Below are 21,605 nucleotides of genomic sequence, written 5' to 3'. Positions count from 1 at the left end.
AGTGTAGGTACGTGAACCACTAATGATGTGTGTCGTCATTCCCAACAAATGTTTGCTGGGTTTCTTAGTGAGCTTGAATGTCTGCACATTAATGATTCAAACTTATTGATTCATTATAATTGCAGATTTGTAGTTTGTAGGTTTGCAAATATTCACTTGTGTTTCTCAATTTAGCTTTTAAAATCTGATGCCAAATGACTGGAAGCCTCAAAACCTCTGCTCTGCTTTCTTCCATTTAAAAGATAATGTTCTAGTTCAATATAATCAGCAATTTTCTGCAGGATCCACTTTCTTTGTGCAATCAGTCTGTTTCACTTTGGAAAGTCAATAGAAAGCACAAAGCAGGAAGGACAGGCACATTGTTACAACAAAAGCCCGCCTGCTCATCTGGCTCCAGGTAGCTGCAGTTGTTAACTCAGCTTGTCCACATTGTTTCTTCCTCCAGTCGGAGCAACAGCAAAGAAAGGCAGAGTCCAGTGGCCGAGTGAGACGTCACGGAGCCATTAAGTTGATGATTGCTTAACTAGTTGATGCCTCAGATCTGTTCTTACACTCACTGGGAAGTGTGATCGCTGTCTTTAAAGGAGCGTTCAGAGTTAATTCAACCCTTAGTAATATTATTAGACAGTTAAGAGCAAACTTAAAACCCACCTGTTTCTCCAAGCTTTTAAACACTAGTAGTGAGAGGGTTGTTTTATGACCACCATGTTGATTTGATGTACTTTTATTCTAGGAGTTTTTATCAGTATTGTCTTGTTTTTATCGTATTTCTATTTTTATTGTAGTGTTTTATTTGTGTTATTATTGGTTTTATTTTTTGTGAAGTACCTTGTGAGATTCCGTTGTCTGTGAAAGGTGCTATATAAATAAACTTTACTTTACTTAAGAGTGTAAACCTTCTCCAGTTTACAATCAAAGCAGCCTGTGATAAGACTCAATGTCATTCCCTTGTAGGGCTGCTACAGAGAGGGTTTCTACAGGAAAACCAAAAGAATTCTAACCTTGTAACTGTACAGGAAGTATTAACAGGACTGCATACACACCCTTTTATAAGTCTGTATAATTTGACTGCTGATGTTGTGCAGGCAACATCATCAGTCTCTTCTTGCAGAGCGAGTCTGTGGGCGGGGCTTAACACGGTGGCACCAGAGTGGTGACGTAACCTGGATGTGTCAGTGGAGACGGCTGCAGCTGAGCATCAACTGCCGTTTGAATCGGCTTCGGCATCAAAAGTGAAAGATCTAAACTTTTTCCTCGGACATGCAACGTGCAAAGGCAGTTTGATGAGAAAGCATTGGATCTGGAAGCCCTAGGGATCATTTTCAGAGCCGACGTCCCTCTAGATGTTGGTTCAGATCTACCAGGCTACCTGCCGACTCTCCTCCTTTTGCATCTATTGACGCTTGATGCTAGAAAGAGATGTCAGGTCAGAGACTGCCTGTATAAACAGCCCTTTCTGGCGGGCCTTCTGTACACTCACACTTTGGACTTTGGTTTGTTTGTTGAAACCCTGTACACAATATCACGTAAATGGATTTAAGCCTAAGAGTAAAAGGACCATCAAAGTGTCAGTTGTGGTTCTGCTGGACTTAAGATGTGTAAAAATCACAGCAAGCGTAATAGTCTAAATCACACCTTGATGTAAGATTGTTATTGTTTGAAAGGTCTTGTAGCCTGCAGCTTGCAACCGTATTGGGCTGGATAATGTTTTCATACAATATCATTTCAACTAAAAGACATTATCTCAATAATTATTTCCTCATTTACACATTATACACCGCTCCTGAGGCGCTCTTGCTTTCATAACCGTCACTCTAACTAATCCGGAGTAATGGTTTATTCTTGAATTAGCTAAGCGTTTAGGCGGTGCAGGATATTTGTTTTGAATTAGTTCAATCTAACATGTGTTAGACGTTAACCTCTCGGAGGAGAGACAGTCAGGTCCCGATATCAGCTGATCGTTAGCGTGGAGCTGTACCTTCCACTGTAGACTGAGGGTGGTCTTGGTGCGGTGAGAGAGTTTGGGAGGTAACGGGACATCGGGGACGCTGCAGTGTGTGGTGAACGCGCTGGCCTCTGAACACGACCCTCGAAAAGAGTTGTACATGGCTGAGACCCTGATAAAAAGACAAAAAAAGAAACATCAGATCAGGTTCAGGTTCAGGTTCAGGTTACTTTATTGATACCCAAGGGTAAACTGGTTTTGCAGTCGAGAGTTAAACAAGCAGCAGAAAACAGTCAATCAGTTCAGGAACAAGACATTTAAGAAGAACACATACACATAAAACAAGAGACAGTTTCGGCTCGACAGAAAGTGCTGCAGTTCATGAAATAAATATAAGAAATAAAAGACATGAGGCTAAAAAAGAATTAAAACACCAAGAGCAAAATTTCCTCCAAGTTAGGAATGGATAAGAGCAATAAGATAAAAACATTGTAAAATACATCGTGCTCCGAAAAGTGACTTGTGCAACTTTTGTGCAAACTACGGCTTGTTCACCAGTGTTACTGCAGCTGGGACAAAGCTGTTTTTATAACGTTTTGTTTTACAAAATGGGACTGACAACCTCCGTCCAGAGGGGAGAAACTGAAATTCACTGTGCAAAGGGTGTAAACTATCATTTAAAATGGTCGTGGCTATCCGCTGTAACTGCCTGGTGTACAGGGAAGAAGGGTTCAGCTGTGGCTCACCTATCAGCTTACTTGACCATTTCACAATTTGATTCAATGCGTTCTTGTTTTTAATAGATGGCTGGTTTTAAGAGTCCCGGGCCTGCTGGACCAGCAGAAGCCCTACAGGTACCGGAGTCCTTACCGTACGTAGTAGTCTGTCGCCGGCCTCAGGTCTTTCAGATGGTACTCCACGTCTTCGCCACTGAAACACACAAACAGGAAAAAGGCAAAAATCAAAGCTGCTCAAGCGTGCGCTGACCGAGCTCGCTCCTTCAGCCCGGAGCGGGTTTCTTACCTGTATATGAGGCGATACTTTCCGTCTTTTCCCTTATCTGAGAGCGACACCTCATAGGAGCAGGACACGGGCATCCCGTTTCCATGCCTGTTCACCAGCCCGGCTGGGGGGGCCCAGGACAGCCTCGCAGCCCGGGCCTGAACATTGGACACCTGAAAGACACAAAAACATGTGTAGTGCTTGTTGATTTCTGTTGTTTCGGTTCACTGTTGGGCAGAAACATTTATTTCATACATTTTCCTCCTTTTTACTCCCTTTTAACCTCCTTCACCTTCTGTTTCAGGTGCAACGGTCCATGAACGTGAGCAAAGTTTAACCCGCGATGGGAAACCATTAGTAAGACTTCTATTTTAAACTCGAGCGCATCAATGACAGGAGCCCACATGAGCACAAAGATGAATGAGGCCGTAAAAGAATCACGTATGTGTGTCCTCTCTGCCTTTATGTGAAGGACAACAAAGTAATACAGGACAGAATGTAAACTGGGGACCACCCGTCCCCCCCCTGAGAGCCAGCAGGGTCTTTTATCCTTTATACATGGTTGAAATGCCGAATTACACAGTTCAGAAACCTGAAAAACACCTCACCGCTTCAGTTAGAAATGAACAACCCAGGAAAAATAAGGTTTTATTGGTGGCTATCTTCAACTTAAGACTTTGGACTTCTATAAGCTGGATGAAAAACAAATAAAACAAGAAAAAAAACTACAAATGTTTCACCAGAATTGACTATATATCAGTACAAACACTGCAGTGCTGTGGAGACTGTGAAGACATTTTATGTCACGTTCTCATCGGGGGCAAAGCTTTCGGAGTAACGCTGTAAAATACGAGAGGCTCCATCCTCGCCGCTTAATCGATGTTTCCACACCACTGAGTGAGCAGAAGTATGCTCTCACCTCATTAATTTAAGCAGCGCATTGCGGTCAACCAGCTTTCTCGAAAGGTGACGAAAAAAGAGTTTTCGTGACGGATGTTTCCATCTCTGCCCACGCCTAACTTGTGGTTTCGTACCCTCAACCCACCCGAACGCCAGGCGAATACAAGATGAAGCTGTCGTGACACCGCTGATGTAACAGATCAGAGTAGGAGAACTGGTGAGCCGACACTACAGAGATCCATCACTCCGTGTTTTGCACAGAGAAAAAAAAAAACCCTCAATATTAATGTCTTACACTTGGCGGTGACAGTCGCTCATAATTAAACTGTTGGACGTGGATTTAATCTCCTTCTCCTTGTTTACTTTCTGTCAAACTCCCAAGCTGGGGAAACAATATGAGGAACACATTCAAACAATCTAGCTCATCAAAGGTGTCAACACCTGCTGGAGGAACTGAACGGAAAATAAATCCATCCAGAGGGACATTTGCCGTCAGTCGCTGTCTGTTCTCTTCTGTATTAACACGTATAAATGTTATGTGGTGCACGGCACCACCAGCACGTTGAATCTACAGTGGACAGTGTATCCGGTCTTTCTTCACCTCTTCTATTTATTCTCAGTCTGCTGTCTAACAGGTTGCATCGATTCAGGGGTCATTTGGTACACTCATTTCCTGCCTTTTATCAGCATCTCTATCTTCTTTCACTCTGCTTTTTCTTTGCCCGCCATCACTGCATTCTCCTCGTCTATTTTCCATGTTAAATGGTCCAGTTCTGCAGCTCTTTTAAGTGGCAATTGCTCTCTACCAACGCCATCAGGTCTTTCATTTACATCCCCTTTGGGACGCCAGAAAAAAAAACAAAGTAGTTACCGGTGCTTGTGGTGTTTCAGCTGACAGAGCAGTGCTGCCCTCATGTGGCCAAAGTGAGAACTGTCAAACATTTCTCCATCACCATGGGAGTAACTGCTACCAACCCCTCAGAAATCATTAGAAAATGTGAGTTGCACTGCAGTTTCTTTTTGTTTGTTTTTTTTCATATGAATGAATGAGGCAACATGCACACATGAGAAAGTCATCACCACGTGTGCCAGCGATGACGGCATCAGACAGGGACGTGACTAATGGAAGCGGTTTCTAATGTGTTTGTGTGCGCAGGCATGGGAGGAAACGCGCATACCAACCTGTGGTTTGTCGATCGTAGACAGCATGTCCTGCACACGTTTCCCCTCTGAATCATGATCTGGGGAGACAGAAATGAACAGAGCGATGAGTGAAAATCCGGACTACAAGCGAGATGTCCAACGGCAGGTCCAGTCAAGAGGAGAGAACGTGCACAAGACGCCCCCAAGCTAAAAGAAGTAAACCTCAGAGAAATCACGTTTCAAAAATAGATCCAGTCAATCATTTTTAGAAGCTCTGAATGAAAACAGGACAGTTAGATATATAAAAATAAATATATATACATACATATATGCAGTACTGGAGTTGAGGGGGGATGAGGGGGGATGGCATCCCCCCTGAAATAAAAACGGTCAAAATCATCCCCCCAGTAAAACTGCCATCCCCCTTTCCATCCCTTATGTCATTTAATTAATGAATGTGGTTTTACTGCTATTTCAACATTTAGAGTCATCACCAGAAAAACAACACCAGAAAAATAACTTATATGACAATTTTCACGTGTTTCAAGTAATTTTTCACTTGAAATAAGTAGGAAAATCTGACAGTGGGACAAGATTTATCTTCTTATTACAAGCAAAAACATCTTGTTCCACTGGCAGATTTTTCTACTTATTTCAAGTGAAAATCTACTTGAAACAGGTGAAATTTTTTTTTTCAAGTGATGAGTCTTGTTTTAAGTGTAATGAGATTTTTTTTACTAAAATGAGACATTTTAACTAGAAATAAGACAAATATTCTTGTTAAGATTTTGAGTTTTTGCAGTGATCCATTTTACTTATCCTGTGAAAGACAGAGTCATATTGATAAGTTCAGAAAACTGTTTTTTATTTTTGTGTTTTGATGTATTTGATGTAAGCCCAGTGGATATTTAAAGCTTACAGAAGGCTGCATTTAACTGCTGCTATGTCATTCTTTTCTGTCATTGTTTTGGTCAGTGCTATTATTTGTAATATATTATATTATTTGTAATCAGCACAAATTATCTGTCCCCATATGATAAAATCCACCATCCCCCCTGATTTTATTTTACAACTCGAGTACTGCATATATGTGTATATATATAGGAAATATACTTTGATGAATCCAGTGAACCTTTATTATGTGCATATACGTATTCTGACTAATCAGTAATTCCGTGAAAAATAGATCGGGAGCTGCTCAAAACAGAGTGACAAGACATGAAAATACTTCTGATAAATGCAAGTCTGCATGTGACGCAAGGCCTGTTTTTTCCAACATGTTCCTTTTCAAGTCATCATGAATACAACTATCAAGGGGGGGCAGGAGTAAATTGGCCACCAATTTCACTGAGAAGCATTAGTCACCAGTTCCTGACCTGCGGCAAATAAATTGGGGATCACCAAAAACATGATATATGACTCATATTCCACAGGGCCTGGTTCGTTGCTGTTGATAGAGGCTGTGGATCGTCTCTGTGGTCATTTGTTCCTGCAACTCATTATCCCAATCATTATTATGTATTGTGTTCTATCAGCTGTCCTTCCATCTGTGAATAATCATCCACTCAAATGCTTGGCATCGGCGCAGCAGCTGCAGCTTTTCCGTACGGTTTATGTTACGTGTTCTGTAGCTCTTCAGTTATTAATGAGGAAATATTTGTCATGTATTCATATATTAATGCTACCTGATTTCATAAAGAGTTTATGCTGCTGGATTGGACTGCTGAGACAGTTTGACACACTATTTTCTGAAAGGAAAATACTGCTTCGCTGAAGATATGAGACGAAATGAAAAGCAGCAGCCCAAAATCCCATGAAAGTTCCTGATTAAAAGTACTGTCACATATGTGAGTTAAACTCCTCTTTCAACCAGCGAACTGTGCCAAACAGAGCCAGACAGCCCCGGGACCATCTTGTAAGGTCACGCACACGCAGAAACACACACATATCGATGCTTTGATACTCGTCTGAAAGGTGGTTGAGTGGAAGCTCGAGGTTGTTGTGATCGTGAGTGTCCACACACACACGCCTGGTCAGGTGGCGCCTTAATTTCCTCATCTGATCACTCTCAAAATTAAGCTAGGGAGCATGACAAGCTTTTCTGTCAAACGCTTTTTTTTTTTTTTTTTTGCATGTACCATACTCATGTACTGACAGCACTGTAATGTTCAACTATTTAACTATTTATTACTATTTATCATGTTTTACAGCAGATACAACATAGCACTACAGCACTTTAGTTCACAAACCATCCATTTCCCCAGCACGGGTTTTATCCTCATTTTTATTGTGAATGCATATGCCATGTTATGTGTGTTATATTGTTGACTTTTTGTGATTATTATTATTATTATTGTTGTTATTATGACTTTCGCTGATTACATCTGGCAGGGGGACTACCGATGTAAATCAGCCTATGGCTGCAATCTGGGTGCATCTACATTTTATTTTTTTTACTAAAAGAAAATGTTGCCTGATGTAAACTGTCCCTACCAAAAATAAATAAATTGAAATTGACGCTTGATTCAAATCAGTTCAGTATATTTTAACAGCAGCATTTCACACTCATCTCTTTCTTTTCTTTTGGTTTTTGCTAGAAAAACAGACTCAAAATGCAGTTTCATCAGAAACCAAAACACTCGACATTCTAACCAGAACACAGCAGAATCAGTGTTAAACAGTATCTATATGTGCCCACTCTTTTTCGGTGTTAATTTAACACCGTTTAGTGTATAAGTAAAATTCATTCATTTTTCATTCATTCAACATGGTAGATTTAAGGTTAGAGGGCATGTTATACTCAAAATACAAACTAAAACTTAATGACTTCTACTCTGAAAGTTTTACTTTCACACTAAACGAGTAGGCACATATGACTGTAGTGTTAATTTAACACTGGTGATTTTATTCTGAAACTATTGTGTCAGAAGGTTTGAAACTGGTCCCATGGACTAAAAAAGTTAAACACAACTGTGGCCACATGTGTTCGGGTGAACAAGGGGTGCACGATTAATTGGAAAGAGCATCACCCCCACCAGCCCTACTGTTACACATGGAGATGGCTCAATCATGATCTGGGCTTGCGTCGCAGTCATTGGGATGGAGCACATTTAGCTGGATATGGATGGCTTTAATCAATTTCGATATTAAATGATACCAATACAGGACTTTTTATTTATTTTCTTTTTTTGCTTATTTGTTTGTTTTTTCACATCATATGCCATTTTTAACACATCCAGACCCGTTTCTCCAGGGTGGTGGCCGGCACCATGAGCCGTAAATCCCCTGAACAATAAAGAATAAACTCTTTACTTGACTCTAAAAACACTTTCCAGTCTATAATATTTACCAGTGAAGTCTTGACCTCACATTGGACATAAACTTTGGTTGCGCGTATCTATTCATCCAGGAATTTATTACTTGTTAATATGTTTGCGGGAACAGAAAACCCAGCCCCGGCGGACTTCCATGCCACCGTGTACGTGAACATACAGTACCAGTGAATGCTTTGCACACACTTACTAATTCAAAATGAATAGGCGGCTGTGTCAAAACTGCAGCCGTATCGCACGTAAACACAAACATGCCATTTATATTTGTACACAAAGCAGTTTGTGATGGCTGTGTGCTTAGCGCATGTGATGAATGAGGGATTGTACGGGTGCATGTGTGCGAATCCGACAGGTTCTGTGGGGGAGAGGGCCGAGCGGAGCCAGGGGGTTCACTTCTGAGTCATGGCAACAGTGATGTCATGGAATCACAACCTCAACTTGACCTCCCTGTGAGTAAGTGCGTATGTGTGTGTGTGTTAGAATAAAAAGCAAGAGCAAAAGAGAGAGAGAGACAGTGTGTGTGTGTGTATTCCAGTATCAGGTTACAGGAGATTGGTGATGGGCAACAGGAGGAGGGGAGTTAAGCTACCGTGTGTGCATGTGTGTGTGCATGTGTGTGTGCATGTGTGTGTGCATGTGTGTGTGCATGTGTGTGTGCATGTGTGTGTGGAGTTCAAACAAGTAAAGAACTCATTCTGCATCGCTGCTCGACACATTGGCTCATTAGCGCTCCTTTTTTTTTCTCCTCTTAAACTACGCAGTCTTTTACAGGTTTCCTCCATTTTGTCTTTTATGGAATAAAAACCCACTCAGACTCCCAAACGCAGACATGACGTAGCTTCTTCCCCACATTTATCACAACCGAGTGGCGAAGGAGAACGCAACCTACTGGCCGCTGTGACTCTTTTACCGCGCACCGGTTAGAAATCAAGGTAGACGTCCATTGACACGTCATTGTGTTTGCGTATCCCTTCCCTTATGGTCCAGTACTCTGAAACCTCGGTCCGGGCACATCTGACCTGCAGTTTTGAATTTTTTTTCCTTTCTCAGTGTAATCAAGAATCTGACTGACACTAAACCACAAACTATTTTAAACAAGTCCTGTGGAATAATAAGGTTGTAATACAGCTCAAAAGAGCCCCCCCCCCACTGTTAAGCACGGCGGTGGAACAACCATGGTTTGTGTTGCTGTCAATAGGTGGATTCCCATTACACTTTTTGGGAAAACGACAGTGCCAATTCTGAAATTGTGGCAAGCTACGGCTGCAGTGGGGGTTGGTGGGGGTTTCCAAACAACAATATTTTGCAAATGAGAGTTAATTCTCGGAAAATGTTGCCCCACAAAAAGGAAAAAGGTGATCTCAACTTCAAAGAAGATGGACAGACCCGACACCGTTAGTTTCGGGCGAAACACTGTGGCTGTCACTACTGCTGACGAAGGCGGCGGATGAACATTATGATGGTGACGTGCTGTGGTCACGTGATCCAGTGATGTAGGAGACGTCTGTAGAACCACCTCATGAAAGCGTGAAAACTTTTTTTTTTTGTGACATTCAACAGTTTTTCGAATTCTAGGCGTTTCCATCACAGGTTTTTCTTTGCGACATTTAGGTTTCTAGGTTTTAGTGGTAATGGAAACTCACTAAATGGCGCGAGGGATATTTCACCAGATAGGAATGGGTTCAATTAATGTATTCTGGGCAAATGAGTGGGATCAGCTTGTTAGTCCTTTAAGGGAGGAATCTGGTCTTAAATGGTCACATATTGTTAAAGGAAATAACTTTTTTTATTTGTGTCTGAGTGCTTATATTGGAGTGTTTCAAGTGACTTCCAACTCCAGCAGAACACAACACAGTCACCTCGTTTTTGGTGCATTCAAGGCAACATCCACATGAAAACAGAACTTTCCTCACTTGTTCTTTTCTTCATTAAAAAGTTACCCATAAATATGACGTTGTTTCTGGACACGAAAACCTCAGAAAATAACTGCAAATGCTGCAGTATGTACGTCAGGTCCGTAACACAGAAACACATCTGTGCACAAGCTCTCACCGCGAGAACAAGCTACCCGGCTAAAGAAAGAACTGATGTCAGCAAATTGTGCAAACTTAGGAAGAAAAAAAAAACGTAGCATGCCTCTTTTTAAAGCAGGGTATAAACGATTAAGTGTCTGAGCTCCAAAAACTAAATTGAATTACTCCAATATGTGACGAGTGATGCCACTAATGACTGTAGACAAAACACTAATGTTTCAGTAAATGGAAAAAAGGCTGGTGGGCCCACAGAGGCGGCTTATGATGGAGCAAAGAGAAGAATCTAAAATTTCAAGAGACCAGTAATAAAGTTTGAAACTGCTGCTTTTCCTCACAGCTGACTGTTATGACTCGCTGTGGTCGTCGAGCACAGCTGCTTAAGTGTTTAATATAGAGATCGACCACAAAGAGCTGATGCTGACGCCTGAAAAAGAAGCTGAACTCCTCGCTCTCGTGTCCTCGCCGTCCCTCACGTCTTTTTCTTTTCTGGTGTTTGCGCTGCCCACGCACCCTCACTTCCTCTCCTCGTCTGACCTCACATCCCGTCTGCAGCCGACTGCCTGTGTTTGATTATTCAGGACAGACAGACGGACTGAGCGAGGGAGCGCGACGGATGGCAGGAAAAGAGGAAGACTGAAGGAGAATGTGAGGTGGGGAGGGAGCGGGGCCAAGCCAAAACCAGGCGAGATGGGAATTTGGAGGAAGAAAGAGAGACACTGAAGGACACCGTGTTAAGAGAGTGGACAGTCTGGGTAAGAGATTAGGTACGAAAACATGAGGAAATTGAGAGAAAAAAAAGAGCGAGGCCAGGGATCAACAGAGAGGAGGAAAGAGGGAGGGATGAAAGGAGAAGGGAGAGGAGAGGACTTAGTGGGATGTGAGGCGAAGATTTCACAAACGTCTGTGACATCATCAGAAGATCCAGAGCAGATGCGCACCAGTGATCTCAAGATCAGCATAAGTATGAGTCAGTGCCTTCAAACACTGGTCAACTTTCTCTAAAGCCGCAAAAAAAAAAATGTACTCAAAGTATATATTTATTGTTGCTGCAATAGTTTTATGTCATGGGAAGGTTGTTCCAGTGTTTTTCCACACTGTAATTTTCCATTTTAAACTTTGCCTTCATGGTGTCTTCCTTGCTCTACAAAAGAGTAAAATAAGAAACTGATTTAAAATTACATTAAACTTTTTTTTTTACTTAAGTGTTTTGGATTATCATGATTGGGAGGACAGAGAACAGAGCCTGACATACATTATTCCATCCTTTCTTCCAAAACTACTGTTTACAATGGTTATAGCCTTATCGTCGGCACTGATGGTGGAACTTACAGTCGAGCTGTGAAACTTTTAATCCCAATAGTTTAACTGCTTATTTACTTAATAAACCTTTCAGGATTCAAAAATGTAGGGAATGCATGTCTAGAAGATAATAAAAAAAATGTATGCAATGAGCTGTGTTATTGTTTCAGACTGCATGGGATTGGAGTGTCTCAGGTAAACACAACCACACTGGGTTAACATTGCAGCTCATGTATAAAGATCAATGTAGGCAAAAACAGTGTAACATGAAGATTAAGTGCAATCCCACTGCCATATGTGAGTCGCTGGCTCCAAACCACTAGTTCCCATACACCTCCATTCAGGTCATACATTTCCTTCAATCTTTCCTTCATATGCTTTTTTTTGTTCCAATATGAAGTTTCTAAAGTTTTTTGGATGCCTGCTGACTGCAAAATCCAGTCTTTCTTTAGTTGATAATGGCATATTGTTAAAGGGAAGGGTTATTAGCTGATTCAACAACATATATCTTTTTTTTTATGCAGATGATATTCAACTGTACTGTTTCTATGAAGCAACTCTATGAGTGGGGACATTTGGGCACATCTTGTAATACCCCTTTGTCGCACTAGAGGTGCACTTTAGTTGCGACTTATAACAGGAGCTGATACATGAACTTGCTTGTGATGTGCCGCCCCATGTGGTCAGAAGTAGTATTAGTACACAGAGTGGCTTTAAAGACTGAGTTTTAGGAATTGTTGGCCTGAAGTCTGAATGATTATTAATGAGAGAGTCATCAATCATCTTCAGATTATACAAATTGCTGCAGCATGAATGTGGCGAGTTTATAGGAAACCTATAGCCACACTTCCCGCTGGACCGCTCGCAAGAGGTATTTTTCCTGACTTTGCTGTTTTTTCTTTTCAAAGCTGCTGTCATCTTGAACCACATGGCTGCACAACATCTTGGACACAGCAAGCATATGCAGCACTCTACATGAAATCAAAAATGATTGTCAGGCCTGCTAGAATTTATTTATACTCGCAAAGTTACAAACATGCAACTGTTTAGTTGAGTGACTGCATCTCCCTTGCACAGTTTTTGCATCTCAGTCTCTACGATAAAAGCTTTGTACTAATCCCAACTTGTGGAGCCAATTATGTTTGTTTGCAGAAGTGCCCATCACTTGAAATGACAAAACGCCACTTAGATTCCAATGGAACAAAGAAGGGACACACAGAATGGATTATATGTGTGTGCACATCCAAATCAATGCGCAGCCTTAGCTTCAGTCGGTCTTTACTGACTGGATCCATTTATTACCATCCATCTCTAACCTGCTTCCAAGATTCTTTTTCTACATGTTGCTTACATGGAAACTTGCAAATATAGGATCAGTAAAAGTGAATCGCTTTGACATTGAGGAGGGTACATTCCTCCTGCATGACGGCCTCCGCTTCTTAGACACAGTCTGTCTGCACTGGGACAGAAAAAGACCTTTAAGGCCCGGAGAGAAAAATGTGAAAAATGTGGCAACGGACGCTCGCTCAGCCCCCATTCCACACACACACACACACACACGAACACACACACACTGGGCCACAGGGTGCATGCGGTGTGTTGAACTAAGGAAACGAAGTGAGATAGTAATCCCATCTTTAGAAGCCTCTAATCACAGAGAACAAAGCAAAGTGATAGAAGCTCATCTGGAAGGAAAATGAGCGAAAGATATGTGGGGACTGAAAAAGCAGAAACGGAGAGGAAGACGTGAGGAAAGAACCGAGAAAAGAGGGAGGAGAGATAAGAGGGGGGAAAAATGGAAGTGGAGAGGGCTCCAGACACTGGATTCCTCACTATTATCATCTGCTGCATAGTGAGCATTCCATCTGCTCAACAGCTGGGCTACACACACACACACACACACACACACACACACACACACACACACACACACACACACACACACACACACACACACACACACACACACACACACACACACACACACACACACACACACACACACACACACACTATAGAAGTTGTAGGGACATGCCTGAAATTGTGGTTGTCATGGTGAAGGTTTGGTTCTCATGGTCAGGGCCCTGGCTGTTTGTAAAGGGGATTAGGAAGGGAGAGGTGGGCAGAGATCCAGACGAGAATTAAATATGCCGGATGATAGGTAAATAAGAATAAGTTTGGAAAAGAGTTAAGTTTTAACTTAAACATTTTTAACTTTAATTTTAACTTAGACATCAAATTATAAAAGAGTAAATAGGAACCTCCTCTGGAATCTGTTAAATAGCTAGATTCATTCAGAATGTGATTTCTTATCCACTTAACATTCTCTTGTCTTAACCTCATTTTTTTTCAATAACCAAATTTCCCGATGTAGAGGGAGATACAGAGACATAATCTGCTGCAGACCCTTTTCCTTCAGGAGACGTTTCCGCTACCAAGACAGCAGAGAAGACATTGCGGGAATTTCTGCAAATGTATCTTTAGGTCACGGATGCGTGTTTATGCTGGTGTGTGCACGCTGGGAAATGCATAGCGAGGCTCCGAGGAATTATGGGGATGCATTTTTCAGAACCCTGACCCCATTCAGCCCTGCTCAGCCAAAGTCTTGAGAGTGACTGTGGACTGGCAGACACAGTGGAACACGAATCCACAGACAGAGAAGGCAGTTAGAGAAGGAGACTGAGGCGGCGAGTGGAGATGTAAAAGAGAAAACAGGAGTTCAAAGAGATGAAACAGACGTGCAGGTTCACCAAAAACTTCTTTTTTACTAATTTGACAAAATAACTCAACAACTTTTGTTACAAAGACATCACATTCTCAAGAATGGCTAGCAAGAGCAGCAACAGGTTAACTGAAGAGCTATATTTATCCTGCAAATCACATCTTTGGTGTTGCAGATTTGTTGCAGAACGCCAGAGGCTGTCACTTTTAATAAATCAACGCACCATGAATGCTCCCTTTTTGCATGAAATTGTCACACAAACTGAAAACTTATCCACACTCTGAATCTGCAAATCGTAGTGTAGATAAGTACAGAGCTCCACTTCAGAGAAATCGAGCAATGCGTTTCATGACAGTCTGAAACATATTCACACAAGCGATTTGCATTCTACAAAATGAATGTCACCTTTTCCATAATAATGGATTTCTGCTTAATACATAAAGATTTGCAGGACGGAAGCGGAAGGTAGGTGAAAGTATTGCATTTGTACATGCAGTGCCTTAAAATCAGCGCAAATCAGTTGAGCTTTAGTTTAACTAGACGATTTGGGGTGTCCATTAAGCTCAATGGGGAAATGTCTGTTGTAGTCATTGAGCATTTCCACGAACATCCTCCCCATTCTAATCTCGTAAGTCCTGTTATACGACATCAGTGAGGAAGACATTCCTCTTCTGGTAAATCCCCTTCTTGTTCCATGTTCCTTTTCTGTGCATGCCTCTTTTTGGGTCTTAATCCTGAATCCCCCCCCTAACACTTTCTGTATCATCTCTTTCTTTTCTACTCTTGACTTCCCCTCCTGTAGCTCTGTCTTCCATCTCACTGCCCTCCATCTTGCACTACAAACGTGGCCGTATTTGGGTTGGAGTTGTGGGAGGACAAGGGGGTAGCGTTAGAGGTCATCACCATGGCGATCCATTAAAACAGTCCAGTAGGGAGAAGGGTGACAGAGCGTTGACGCATTTGCAGGCCGGTTGCTGCAGTCGTAGCAGGACGACATGAAGGAGAAATTACTCCGACAGCTGAGTCATGATCCTCCTCAGTTGAGTGTACCATTACTTTCCCGTAAGTCCAGATAAACTGATTCATTCATTCAGATTTTTCCAAACTTGAAGGCAGATTTTTCCATGTTACTGGTTTAAAAGTGATTGTAAGGCACTGGTCAATAGTAAATACAGTGCCCCATGGAAACATGTTGTAGCAGCTTGATAATATATGTTTTAAAGAGAACTCTGTTGTACTCAACTGTGGACTGTCAAAAACATTTTTGATTGCTGATGTGAAATAAAAGCTCAGTGACACATGGGGAACGAGGCAAACAAACAAATAAAAAAATACAAGGAAAAAAAGAAAAAAATCATCCGCTCCTGAACTTCAGTGCATTAACCACAGACTCACCAACCACACTATCTACTAGTGATGCACCGATTGTTCGGTAACCGAAATTGTTCGGCCGAAAATGGCAAAAAAAACACTTTCGGTGTTCGGTGGAATAAGTGGGAAAAGAAACGAACAATTAATAACAGCGTTGTAAAATAAGGAAATAGACTGGCCGCTCCATCCCGTAACGTTGCGCACTACATAAATCGTTGGCCAACCAAAAACTAACCCCATAAGAATTTTACCTAACATTCACCAGGAGGTGGAACCAAAACAACATAATGCTGGGAAATTAAAAAATGTTCAGTTTTTTTATGTTCAATAAATATTTTCTACCTTGTAATTTTGTAAAAGATTTTTTTCTTTGAAAAGCATGTCTAAATCAAATGTATTTGATTTATGCAATGGTGAAAAAAGTTGGCAAAATAAATGAAAAACTGCTGAAGAACCATGTTCGGTATTGTTCGGTATTCGGCCAAGTGTTTATTATTATTTTCGGTTTCGGCCACAAATTTTCATTTCGGTGCATCACTACTATCTACCTAAAGTTGCAGTTGGGAAGTGTATTTTTGTCCTATTTGCTGAAATTACCACCATTTTCAGATAATATTACAAAAACGAAGTCATTTGAGAAACAAATCTGCTCCTTTGCCGCCGCATGCGGCTCGCAATGCAGTTTACAGGTTTCCAGCGCTCCCGTCACAGCTCCTCCAATCAGAGCCGGGGGCGTGTTTACAGCATGTCAATCACAGTTCTGCACATGCACCAGAGATCGTGTTTGACAGCCAGTTCTAAAGCTAAAAGGAGAGGTCCGGAGGGGCATGAACTTTGTACGTGTTTAAATTTTCCAGCCAGTTATCGCATCTTTAACGGGCGATGTAATTTCCAGAACTTCGCCAGCGAAAGTAAATTGCATAAAATTACTGAAATGAAGGAGAACTGAGTTAATTTGTGGAGAGCAAAGATAGAAACGTGGCACCACACATGTTAGAGGGGCCCGTGCACCAGCTCAGAGAACCAGATTTATGTTCAGTGGATTGAAGGGCTAAGTTAATCTTGTTCCCTTTGTCACAGAGCTCTAAGTGCATGGTTTAGGGAGTAATACAAGGTAGAATCATTTTGAAAAGAGCCAACGCAGCAGACTGTTTTAAGAGAAATTTGATTGGGCGGTTGTTGGAATGACGATAGCGCGCCAGAAACCCTGAGGTCAAGCACTGTCACAACACCGCTGAGTGACAGATCTGATACTTTAACGGCTTACCATAAATAGATTAACAAAATCCTTCTGTCGCTATAGTTTGCATACATCTTTCAAAAACATACAAACTGTGACTGAAAGTTTGACAGTCTGACAATGCTACCTTAGTCCACTGCGTAAACAAAACAGAAATCCATCACATCTGCACGGTGGTTTACTGACTTCACACCTAAACAGTTTGGTTTGGTTATATTTATCCATATTGCAAACTTTACGAAAGCCTGGCTGCTTAGAGGAGGATCCGGGTACTCAACAGACCTCCCTGCAGATCTGACCCGTATCCCAGAGAAAAATGCGTGGAGAATTTTAAGAGGTTAAAGACAACATTGATACTGTAATATAAGACGTGATTGCAAGAAAAACACAAAAACTGAAAAACATCATGGCTTTTCATAACAGAACACAGTTTAAGTCTTCAAAAACACTGCAAAGTGATAAAGGATTGGATCAATATTAACAAATTAAATCAAGCTGACAAGAAAGAAGCACAGAATATCTTTGGCTCAAACTCTCCACAATTAAAAGAAAGTCAGACTTAATGCAGCAATTATGCCAATTTCCTTTCTTTTAAATTCCCAACTGTCCCGACCTTTTCTGATTTGAGGTTGTGGATAATTTTAGCAGAAGCAGCAAACTTAGATTTTCTCGTGTAATTGATCATATTGACCCAGTTCACAGACTTGATGTCTACCCTCTACTTGTGCTACTGTTCCACATATGTTTAAGCATTTACAGTCTCCCTGTCATTTTGGTCTGGCAACAGTTCAGCCAAAGTTGGGCGTGCTTGGAGCTCAGTGAGGCAGGAAGTATAAGGTAAAGAAAGTTTACATTCTGCGTAACCTTTTACAGGTTTTTATGACACGAAAAAGTGTAAAACAAATCTGAAAATAGAGATGAAGTTCCTAAAGGGAACGATGAACATGCAGTTTATACGAAACTAGTTCTGAGGCAAAGAATGTGATACTGAGAGAAGATCACATGCTTTTTTTTCTTCCTTATTTGAAAACATCTGTCCTGGCACTGACTTAGAATCTGAAATAAAAACTATTAGCTTTGGATTTACTCAACAGGATGTTGCCAAGGTGATTGTGTGAGTGGAATTTCAGTGACACACAAAATGCATTTCATTCCTTGGATGTAATTTAAGAGCGAGTATTAAGTAAAAGTGATTAAACACTTCTGATACCAGAGTTTCACAGGCTGCTCTGATGTCTCCGACCATCCTTAATTCCCCTCACACCCCACCGCTCGAGCCAACATGGTGGACGCAGCATTCAAAGCGCACATCTGGTCTCTCCAGATTTTTACAGCACTTGGCAGTGACGTAGACGCAGAAGTGGAGGGAGCCGCTCCATCTGTTTCTGCTGAAATTCCAGTTTTTCTGAGTGAGAGACGGGATCTGCACTGGTGATGATGCAGAGCCAAGATGGAGGAACAGAGGGGACGGAGCACACATCTGTTTCTGCTCAGCAAGGAGCTGGGTTCTGAGTAAAAACGGGCCTGCAGAGCTGGCTTCACCGGGGAACCCGCTCTGTGCCAAGTCAGCCTGCTGCCTTACTGGCACTGGGGCAACAGCTACACACACACACACACACACACACACACACACACACACACACACACACACACAAAGAGAGGGCATCAAGGGCAAAGCGTAGGCGGCTGTGTGTGTGTGTGTGTGGTATTTTGGGTTGGACCGTACTTGGATGTACCGGGCCAAGGAGCAACTTTGTCGGAATGTTTGTACTCTGCTCTTTAGCTCTCCATCGCTGTCTTTCCATCTCTCCCTCCTCTGTGATGAAGGAGTTCTGCTTCTCTTTTCTCTCCTCCTTCCAATCCTTCCATCACTCTCCTCTCTCTTCTGCCCCTCAAATCACACATTCCTCCGCTCTGTCTCCCTGTTTCCCTATCCTTCGGACCCTCATGGTCTGATTGTTTTGCAGGAAGCCCAGCCACGGGGCGTTTGTACATGTGTGTGTTTGTGTTGTGTGTTACATCTCGCTGACTCAGCCTGATCTCCAGCCCTGTACCGAGACCCTGCTAGACCAGAAAGGACAGCTTCTGGCATGCTGACATGTTGCCGTCTGTCGTGTGTTCCTGTTGTTTGACAGTCTGCGCCACATGAAACTATGAAACCCATAAGCTGCAGAGTTCACTTTAGCTTTTTTTCCCCCTTTTGTGCAAGCTAAGTGTATGCACTGAAAATAGTTCTTCAGTCTCCATTGTAATGCACTTAAACACTGCTGCAGTTTCTTATGTGTCTGTGTGGCTTGAATTTGCAGACTTGCATGCACAGTATGATGTATTTTTGAAGGCTCAAATGTGTTTGAGTGTACATGCAATAATAAAACCTTTATGAAAATGCATAGTCCAGTCTGATTTAGAGGGGCCCTCGCTGACGAAACACTAAACAATGGTAGCCTTGCAGTCTTTTACTCTGGATTCACACAGCGGCGTTGCGGTGATGCTGGTCCAACGTTGTACTCATGGCATGGGGATTAGCTATGCTTTAAATGTTTGATCTACCAACCCTCCTTTTTTGGGGGTATTCCCTTCGTCAGAAACGCAGACAGAAAGGTGAATTTCCCAGTTGAAGACAGCGATGGTGGGTTTTTATGAATCCATCGGCTCGGCTCTAGTTGCCGACGCATGATTTGATGTGGGAAAAGATGAAAATCCCTCCAACGTTCGACGGAGACGAAACAATGCATGCAACCCACAATTTATTTCGGCAACAGATGATGTCACCCCATTTAAAGACTATGGAGACGGAAAGCTGCTGCGTGAATCCAGCGTTAGGACTTCATCACATCTGGCTCTGGCTACTTTAGCCAAGCCATGACAAAGTTGGGAATCTTAACGGGGGGGGTCAGGTGAAGAATTGAAATTACTCCTTCGGCATTGCACTCAGCTCCATAAAACAGATGTAGCTGTTTGGCTACGCCAGCCATTGCTAATCACGGCCACTCTAGTTGATGAGCGTGGTTCCACCAGGAGCATCGTCCAATCAACCTTCCACTGTAATTTTAGTGTACATCTGCATCTGAACTATATCTAGTTACACATGGAAGATGTTGGTAACAGGGTCAACCTGGGGAAACCAATGGATTTTGCAGAATGCAAACACCATGAATAAACTCTGACTTCTACCCTGACATTATTTTAACCCCAGGAGGCTGTGAGTAAACAAGTCAGAGGATCCCAGCAGAGATTTCAGCCATGTAAATGGTTCATCTAAGACAGGGCAACCCAAAATGTTGAAAAAGCCATATTGGACCAAAAACACAAAAAACAAATATGTCTGGAGCCGCAAAAAATGAAAAGTCTCGTATAAGCCTTGGAACGAAGGCAACAGATGCTGCATTTATCTATATTGGTTATAACTGGGGGAAGATTTTTTTTTTTCATTCTGCACTTCGAGAAAAAAGTCGAAATGTCGAGAAAAAAGTCGAAATGTTGAGAAAAAAAGTTGAAATGTCGAGAAAAAAGTCAAAATTTTGAGAAAAAAGTTGAAATGGCGAAATTAAAAAGGAAAGGAAAAAGGAAGAAAAAAGAAAAAACTAAAAAAAAGATTAAAAAAAGGAAAAAAAGAAGAAAAAAAAGGTAAAAAATTTTAGAAAAAGCTCCAGGGAGCCACTAGGGCAGCGCTAAAGAGCCACATGCGGCTCTAGAGCAGCGGGTTGCCGACCCCTGATCTAAGAGGTCCAAAACCACCACCCATCTGTTTTTATAAAATTAATAGCCAAAAAGACAAGGCATGGTGAGAAATAATGACTATAACAGTAACTACATCTAAATAGGCAGATTACCACCTGATTCTCAAGTGATTTTGAAACGTTCAAGTAAAGTAATCTAAAATTGCATGCAGCGCTTGAAACTGCACCACATCTGAAGGGAACCCAGTGGGACAGGAAGTCACGCTGAGGCTTGCAACTATGGCAGAAGGAAAAATGTATTTGATGAGTCATGTAAAACCACAAATATCACAGACAATGTGGCTTTTCGACCCCAGTGGTAAATGTTTGTCTGTAATGCTCTACAGTAAGCACAGGGGGCAGTATAGCCTCTAATGCCTGCAACACAGGCATTAGAGGCCCCCAACACAGATTTAGTTTAAAATAAGATCCCTGTGGTTCGAACGCTGCGCTGCTTAACCCACTTAGACCTTGAACAATCTCTCAGAACCTTTCTAATGGGAGAAGCTGGCCGAGCGTTGCAACGCACAAAATATGGCCAGAATGTGAGTCCAAATCCCGAAAAGGGGACGTGGAGAATATAGGATAGGAGCAAACAGGGAGAAAGGATGTCATGGGGAATGTAACATACATAAGACACATTTCACCCAACGGAAGCTGGTAGCGTAGCACCAAGGTGATCAAGCAGGAAACAGAAGAACAGAAGAGGAACAGAAGACCTCTCGAGTGTGATGTTAAATGCTTGAATGTGGTTTACAGTCTAAAAGCGCTGTGAATAGTCAGGAAAACAGGAAAAAGGCAGGAAAATTTTGCTGGTGAACGTGAGAGAGACATGTCTATCCACACCTGACCCAGCTGGAAGCTCCCAGTGAACCCACATCCCGCTAAGAAGGACCGAA

At 42.0% G+C, this 21,605-nt stretch overlaps 1 protein-coding gene across 2 annotated transcripts in view; it reads right to left on the bottom strand.

The window, feature by feature from the left end:
- fndc3ba (fibronectin type III domain containing 3Ba) overlaps positions 1-21,605 on the bottom strand; it is a 121,941-nt gene that overhangs the window by 36,693 nt on the left and 63,643 nt on the right. For both annotated transcript variants that reach the window (XM_061742875.1, XM_061742874.1), the window contains exons 8-11: positions 5,030-5,088; positions 2,969-3,120; positions 2,816-2,875; positions 1,979-2,117 (exon numbers count right to left, since the gene is read on the bottom strand). In XM_061742875.1, the coding sequence (XP_061598859.1) occupies positions 1,979-2,117; positions 2,816-2,875; positions 2,969-3,120; positions 5,030-5,088 (410 nt within the window). The remainder of the gene's footprint in view (positions 1-1,978; positions 2,118-2,815; positions 2,876-2,968; positions 3,121-5,029; positions 5,089-21,605) is intronic.

The sequence above is a fragment of the Cololabis saira genome, chromosome 16 (assembly GCF_033807715.1).
Source record: "Cololabis saira isolate AMF1-May2022 chromosome 16, fColSai1.1, whole genome shotgun sequence".
NCBI lineage: Eukaryota > Metazoa > Chordata > Actinopteri > Beloniformes > Belonidae > Cololabis > Cololabis saira.
The sequence above is the reverse complement of the archived record's forward strand: the minus strand, read 5'-3'. Positions and strand labels throughout refer to the sequence as shown.